The sequence below is a fragment of the Electrona antarctica genome, assembly GCF_951216825.1.
Source record: "Electrona antarctica genome assembly, chromosome: 23".
In the NCBI taxonomy this organism is placed as follows: domain Eukaryota; kingdom Metazoa; phylum Chordata; class Actinopteri; order Myctophiformes; family Myctophidae; genus Electrona; species Electrona antarctica.
Genome location: NC_136804.1, coordinates 31,188,446 through 31,196,986, shown reverse-complemented (window position 1 = coordinate 31,196,986; position 8,541 = coordinate 31,188,446). Strand labels below are relative to the sequence as shown.

General features: G+C 42.9%; 1 protein-coding gene across 1 annotated transcript in view; it reads right to left on the bottom strand.

The window, feature by feature from the left end:
- The window catches only part of LOC306916470 (diphosphoinositol polyphosphate phosphohydrolase 3-beta-like), a 33,127-nt gene extending 25,000 nt beyond the window's left edge, over nt 1-8,127 (bottom strand). Inside the window, exon 1 of the mRNA XM_079494347.1 lies at nt 7,427-8,127. Within this exon, the coding sequence (XP_079350473.1) occupies nt 7,427-7,522 (96 nt within the window). The 5' untranslated portion in view covers nt 7,523-8,127. The remainder of the gene's footprint in view (nt 1-7,426) is intronic.
- Between the last annotated feature and the right edge of the window lie 414 nt (nt 8,128-8,541).

Below are 8,541 nucleotides of genomic sequence, written 5' to 3'. Positions count from 1 at the left end.
GCAGAGACATTCTCGCCATCTTAGGTATATTTAGCAGGCAATCCAAGTCCAGAGGGACCTCCAGTTTAAGGGCAAAAAAATCGACTGGAACTCGTTGATTACCACACAAGTAGCTAATGTGCATAGTGTGCACCAAAGCCTGGTCAAAGCAACCATATTAAGAATGAAGTTAAAACATCTCTCATGTGTCCCTGGATAGCCCTGGCCTGGCTAACGCTGACTCCATGCTACAGTGAGCTGTCCAGAGTCATTTGTCCAGACATCCTTATTCAATAAAGAAGAGTCTAAAGAGACATTAATGAGAAATGTTTGGTAGAGAAGAGAGATTAAAAAGACAAGGAAAGCAGAGGCGCGGGAAGAGGTAGAGAAAGGAAGTGGGCAAAGGGAGAAGGGGGGAGACAGAGAGAGTGTGGAAAGACAGAAATAAAATAGAAAGGAACGAGACGGACATAATCGGAGCATGCCAGAGAGAGAGAGAGAGAGAGAGAGAGAGAGAGAGAGAGAGAGGGGGCGAAGTGAGGACACAATATGAGATTTTACTGCAGAGTCGGACATATTTACACATTGTCAGAAGAACGTGAGAATGTGGGTTCTTTCTAAAGAACTGTTTGATAACCACATGGTTGCATCAAGAAAACGTTTTAGGGACTTTGCATCAGTGTTGATTTTGTCGACCAAAACTACGAAGAAAGATGTTCGTTGACCACTACCATTTTTGCACTGACGGAAACCGAATAAAAACTAAGCCATGATGACTACAACAAAGACTAAATATATCGACAATTCCGGCAACAAATAAAAACTGGACAGAAATGTTAGGGAGGGACTATACTAGTGGAGAATAGATCCAGTAGAACTAAAAGACATTGTATGCTCCTTGGTTACATGCTGAAAATAGCAGATCTACAAGCTCACAACACGTTTTATGACTGAAACTAAATCAAAATTTGCCCACGACAGGTGTATGTGTGGCACAGTCCAAAAGCACTTAATCACTGTATTAATTTGTGACATGTGTGTGTGGAAAACTTTACCACTAAATTAAATTGGTCATGGTTTTTCACCCCGTTATTCTTAAATCAATGAATGGAATGTGGAATATGAAGAAGTAACTATAGGCTCTCTATCTCCTGGTTGACCAGTCGTTGCAAAATAACCCAAAACAAACAAAAGACACAACATTCCTCGTGTGGTCTTTGATTATAGGTACACAAGATAAACACTCAGCACATGATGACACTTTAGCAGGGGTTTTAAACACAATGGACTTTGGAGCTATAAAACTCATATTATTTACTTGTTTTCCAACTTTCTAGACATCCTATATGGGGTTGGAAAAGTGTTAAGTGTTAGTGTCAGCTCAGTGGCATTGTGGTTAGAGTGTCCGCCCCCTGAAACTGGGAGGTCGGGGGTTCGATCCCCGGCCGGGTCATACCAAAGACTGTAAAACTGATCAAAATAAGAACATTATAACGGTATGTAAAAAAAGATAGACACATTGATGACCCCCTGGTTACAAATCATTTAAATTAAATAAGAGATGGGGTATTGAGCAACAACGGTTGGACCTTTTAACAAGAGCGCCACACATTGAAGCTACATATACAATTGCAGAGCTAAGAGCTGTAATATATTATATCCAGTTTAGTTGCACTAGCCATTTTTAAATAAACTATTCATTATCCTCCATAGCTCCCAAACAGAGGAGAGGGGTTTTGGCGGTTTCATAACGCTCACGGTGATTAAAACTACCCTTGATTGAATGCCTGCTTTGGAAATATCAAACTGGCTAATTGCCAGTGATGGAAAGTAGAAAGTACGTTATATTCATTCAAGTACTTTAAGTAAAATTGAGTTATTTGTACTTTACTGGAGTATTTCCAATTTCCAATACTTTTACATTTACTCCACTACATCTCAGAGGCGAATATTGTACGGTTACATTTATTTGAAAACTTTAGTTACTTAGCATACATTATCCACTTCAGCCTTCTATATATTTTAGCCATTTGAAAGAAATGGAACATTCTGCATTCTGTGAGTACTTTCTACTTTTGGTACTTTCAGTACATTTTACATACTTGGCTTTTACTAGAGATGTCCCGATACTGTATCGGTATCGGGAAAAGTATCGGATCGGCCCTTATTTGTCATATCGGGTCATATCGGTATCGGTGAATATGCCAGTCTAACCACAGATCCGACACAGGGGTAAGGGGTCGACACTATGGCAGGTAAATAAAATGTTGGGGCATGTGGAGTTTGCTTTGGAGTTGCCCAAACTGCAAGAGCACATTTAAGTGAGGAGTCTGCTATAAACACAACACGAGATATATAGCTAGATATCTATAAACACAACATGAGATATATAGCTAGATAGCTATAAACACAACATGAGATATATAGCTAGATAGCTATAAACACAACATGAGATATATAGCTAGATAGCTATAAACACAACACGAGATATATAGCTAGATAGCTATAAACACAACATGAGATATATAGCTAGATAGCTATAAACACAACATGAGATATATAGCTAGATAGCTATAAACACAACACGAGATATATAGCTAGATAGCTATAAACACAACACGAGATATATAGCTAGATAGCTATAAACACAACATGAGATATATAGCTAGATAGCTATAAACACAACATGAGATCACGACACTAGTATCGGTATTCGGTATCGGCTAACACAGAAATTGAGGTATCGGGATCGGATCGGAAGCGAAAATCCCTAGCTTTTACTCAAGTAAATGTTGATTTCCAGAATTTTACTTGTAACTGAGTATTTCTAAACTGCAGTATACTGCAGATACTTTTACGCACAAGTAAAACATTTGAGTATTTTTTCCACCACTGCTAATATTGCACAATATTCAGGTAAACAGACAAAAGTAAACAATTCCACGACGCTGATGTTGACTCTGTGTGTGTTTATATGTTATGAGTGACCGAATGTGACTTTCATTCATTGAATCTTTTTACACCCATGCTTCTCAACCCGTGGGTCAGGGACCCAGAGGTAGGTCATGAGATGTTGTGACACCTCTACGGTCACACAGACAAAGAGGAATGTTGTGTCGTTATACAACGGCTGTCGTGACTTCATGCTCAAACGCTGAAGCAAGCAGTCGAGGAAATAATCATTTTAGTGACACAGGGCACGTCTGTCAGTCATTTTAACCTGGTCCTGATTTTTTGGCACCATAAAACTAAAATCCAGGAATTTATGCTCATTGCACTGGCCTGGTCACACCGAATCCATCCAGATAAGAGCATGGGGTAGATATCGCCCGTTATTTACCTAGATGTAAATGTAAGGCTGGACAATATAGTGCACGTATGCTGAAATCACAGTATTGGCTAATGCAACATCTGTGTTGCAAGAAACTGTTTGAGACTTAACTTACATTCCTGGTGTCTGCTGTCCAGAGTTTAATTGGTTTGATACTCAACCAAGTATAAAATCAGACATTACACAGTACACACCAACGCCAAAATATTTTTTTAGTCTGGGAAAAAAAACTAGACGAAAACTAAAACATTTGAGATGACTGAAATATGACTAAAACTGAATCAAAATTTGCTGTCAAAATCAACACTGGACTGGTGTCCGAGTGTGCATACGTGCATGCAAATCTCAAATCGCTGTGCCTGTGTGTGTGTGTTCTGTACAATACATACCAGAGGGCTCAGACAGACTGAGCTGCCAAGCAGTGATATCAGTCAATAAGTTGTTCTATATTGCATAACAGACTGTGCGTGTGCATGCGTGTGTGCGTGCGTGTGTGTGTTTGTGTTTGTGGGGGGGGGGGGGGGGCGGGGGGGACAGGTAGTAGCCTGAAGTTCATAATGCAATATCTCCAAGCAGGGAGGGAGTCCCTCATCAAAGAGTGGCAGACAGTTGGGCACCATACAGGTATAGGACATATACGACTTTTAACTCATTTAGACCCGAGGAGGACGATTCTACAAAATGTCTTCTAAATCCTGACAGTTTTCTGAAAAACCCTATGTTTCTATGTCAGTGGTTCTCAAACATTTTCATGTCAAGGACCCCCAAAAATATATGTAATTGGCCGCCGACCCCCATCTGAAATTATGATGTTCCAGGGACCTCCCCAGAAGCAAAGATTTGAGTTAAAAACGTTCGCTTTGAAAGAATATATTATATATTCAAAGATCTGCGCCACATTTTAACGATTTCTCAAAAATAGCAGATCTACAAGCAGTGCCGCGCTACGAGCTTGTAGATCTGCTATTTTTCAATAGCTAAAGTATAACATAAGGCTTACAAGTACAACACCAAAAGGGGTTCCCGCCCAAACGCACATGAAACCATGGTCAGCAGGTGGTAATTAGTACAACAGTAACCTGCCTTACTACAACACCACCAGTTAATAAAATATCAATCTTGGTTAAAAAAAATAATAATAATCACACTCATGTGAAGTGAGGGGCGCCCACTGTGGCCGCCTGCCACATGAGCCATGACGTCACTGCTGCTTAAAGACAAACATCCACAGACTTGGCTGCGCAGTGATACAGGAAATAATATCACTCCAGTATTTACATCGTAAAGAGCTCCAGGCCCCTTTAATTAAAGATGGAGTGCCACAATTTTTGTATTTTTCCAGATTTTCATGTGTCTATGAGGTGACAGTACTTCATTAGACACCCTGGAGTCGTTTTTATGTGCAATGGTGTATTCATTTTGTATTTAGGGTTTCTTCCTGGAGGCTGAACCTTTGACAGTCAAACGGGCCAATGAAATTAACAGTAATATAGTGACATCACACTATCAGCCCCTCCCCTAACCCCTCCCCCTTTATCATACAACTACAGCTGTGGGTGCGGCTTCAGTTCAGGTGGATCACCACTAGTGCTGCCAGAATTGGCCAAAAATGATATTTGAATATTCCTTTTAAAACACCACATATATTCGAACAATTTTCGAATGATTTCAAATGTCGAATGTATATGATTTTAATATGAATAGGATATGAATATTGCAGAATAATATGCTGTAAAACCTTCTCTTTCTTTATCTATATGGTCCGGTCCTGTATGGGCCGCGGTTGGTGCTGAGAAATGCACTCTTGAGTCTTGCATCAAATAAATGATTCATAATTATCTTAATAGCCTAATTTTTGTATAATGTTTTAGTTTACGTGGCAGAGTCTCGCCAGAACTCACACAGCAATTTTATTGTTATTTTTTTTAATTCAAATCTTAATTTAAAATATTCGATTATTTTATTTTTTACATTTGAATATTCATTAGAATATATGGAATATATCAAGGCATACACAGTGCTGCCTTGATCCCGCCTCTAGCTGCCGCTGATTGGCCAGGCCGTTTTGTGGCCGGAGCATCAAGTCTGCCTGAGAGTTCCCAGATGGGAGCAGGAGGGGGGAACCCAGTGTACTCTCTGCTGCCCCATCTGGCGGAGTCAGGTTACTAATCACCACCCATCAGGCAAACCAGGCATACTTAATGAACTGGTGGGCGTGTCCACATAAAATGATCATGTTTTAGGGTGGAAAGAAATCATGGCAATCCATCTTTAAAGAAAAGAAAAGAAAACAAGACAAATCTAATCTTATGGTGTCGTTCCCCAGCACTAAATCTTTTCAGACAGGGAGGGGCCCGCAGCCAAATAAATATCAATTTTGGGGTGGGGGTCCTTGACATGAAAAGCATTCCCGTCTCACTCAGTGAGGCGACACACACAGTGACAGTTGCTGTCAATGGTCACTGTGGTCACTGTCAATGGTCACTGTGCTGTTCTTAGAGGCTACACACATCTTCTGGTTGAACGCTTTCTTTGCCCAGGAATATTACGAATAAAGGCCCAGCAGATGAGGCAGATTTTACTCTGAAAAGCCCTGCCTGGATTCCCCCCCCCCCCCCCACACACACACACACACAAAAGCGAGAGATAATCTCCCGTTATGTAGTGCGGTCACATCTAAACTCTCTAGCCTGAGATCGATTCTACAAATGCCTTCTAAATCCTGACAGTTTTCTGAAAAACCTCCTGGCCACAGGATATACTGAATGTGAAGAAGGCCTACTGGGGGGAAGCCACACTGTGTGTCATAGGCTCAATATGTCAGTTTGACACATTCAGTAGATCTCATGATCTTTTGTGGCTAGATGTCATTTCTTGGGGTTTAGTAGGACTAGAGTAAGTAATGAAAAAATGAAAAGAAATCGCTATAACACTGTCAAAACATACATATTTAGCCCCATGCTCGAATGCCCCCCCCCCCCCCCCCCCCCCCCCCCAAAAAAAACAGCTAAAATACCTAAAACGAAAGAAAGCAGCAAATGAAGAACAATTAACACTCATCTTTTACTTTCTCTAATAATAACCTAAAACATGAACCTTGGTTGAAAAAAACGAAAGTTGTCCTTTAGTTAAAGCACCAAAAGGGGTTCCTGCCCAGAATGGGTTAAGTCAGAAATGAATACACGCTGCAGTCTTCTAGCGATATAATAAATATAGTATGTAAACATGATGATAGCAGCAGCCCTGGCTGTGATATCATAATAATAATAAATATACAGCAGTTCTTCATGGCTGCCTACGGCCTATATTCTTATCCCAAATATCTCACCAAGTGATTGTGACGGGGAGAAAATGAAAAGTGACCCAGCCAACGTGTTACAGTAACACCCCCCCCCCCCCCTGTTCTGTCTCTATCTCTTTTCTCAAACTAGACCAAACTGGATGGCCGCGGGCACGCACACACACACACACACACACACACACACACACACACACACACACACACACACACACACACACACACACACACACACACACACACACACACACACACACACACACACACACACACACACACACACACACACACACACACACACAGGTCTTCTTACTGTAAGCCTCAACGAGGTCATTAACACGACATGAGCCAATCACGCGTGTAGCCTGATACTCTTAATCAATCACAGCTGCCTGTCTGTCTGAAATCTGAATGGATGACATGAGACATGATGACAGATACCCACGTTACAATCTGTAACTGTGTTGATTAAGACAGACAGACAGACACACAGAGTAACATTGTTGATGCAGACAGACAGGCAGGCAGGCAGACAGGGTAGCAGTGTTGATGCAGACAGACAGGCAGGCAGACAGACAGACAGAGTAACATTGTTGATGCAGACAGACAGGCAGGCAGGGTAGCAGTGTTGATACAGACAGACAGGCAGGCAGACAGACAGGGTAGCAGTGTTGATGCAGACAGACAGGTCGAGGTAGGCAGACAGACAGACAGACAGACAGACAGGGTAACAGTGTTACTGTTGATGCAGACAGACAGACAGACAGACAGACAGACAGACACTGCAGGGATTCTCTCTCTCTCCTCTCCTGTCTCACCTCTTCTTCTCGGTCGTTCTTGAAGCACAGACAGGCAGCCCTCTTCTTGAATCCGTCCCCGTCGTAGGTCCGCGTCTGGTTGGGCTTGAACTTCATGTTGGCGGAGGAGGAGGTGGTTCTGGTTCGGTGCCGGTCCCCGGACGAGGTTCTGGACGTGGTGGTACGGTGGTGGTGGTCCCCGGTAGTACCGGAGGACGGGTCCTTCAGCTCCACTCGTCCGACCACCACAGCCACCGGGACGCCGGACTCGACGAGGGAAAGCGCCGCCGAAGTCACCCTCACCACCGCCTCCGACGCAGAGTCCCTTTTTCGGGGAGAAAACGAGCATCGGCCGGTGGGTGGGTGGGTTGTAGGTAGCCTCTAGTCAGTCTGTGCTGTGTGTGTGTGTGCGTGGTGGGCCGAACCGCCGGTGGTGGGGGATATCACTGGGTGGGATGCGATGTCGTCAAAAACTGTCCAAGACTGTCTATTATTAATACAAAAAAAATCCTCCATTCGCCAGAAGATTCGTCTGAATCTCTCTCTCTTAATGGAAAGAGATTGATTGAACTCATGTGATGTCGATGCCTCCTCCATGCAGCAGCAGAGCTCCAGTGAGTCCAGTCCAGTGTTGAGATGAGAAGTAATTTAAATACACAGAAGACAGATCTGTTCTTAATGTACAACCTCCTCCACTCCCACTCCAGCCCTGAATCTCTTCTGCTCAGTGCCGAGAGGCAGCCTGGCTGCCTGGCTCCACTGTTGCCAGTTGCCACATTGTGTGACAGAAACAAGCAATTCAAATTACCCTATATTGCAGTGGTTCTCAAAGTGGGGTCCGGACCCCTAGGGGTCCTTGAGGGAGTTCCAGGGGGTCCCCAGCTAAATGATAATTAGGAACCAAATGTACCCTCATGGGTCTGTAACTCTCAGAGTGTACAAATGGAACCACATGGACCCTAGCGGGCGGCCCGGGTCCATTTGGTTCCATTTGTACACTCTCACTCAGAGTTAAATAAACTTTAATTTTACAGTATAGGCCTACATTGGGGGTCCCAGAGATAGAAATGCCATTAAATGGGGGACCGTATAGCCTAATGCAGGTCAAACCTGGGGTACTTGAAATTAAAATGGTT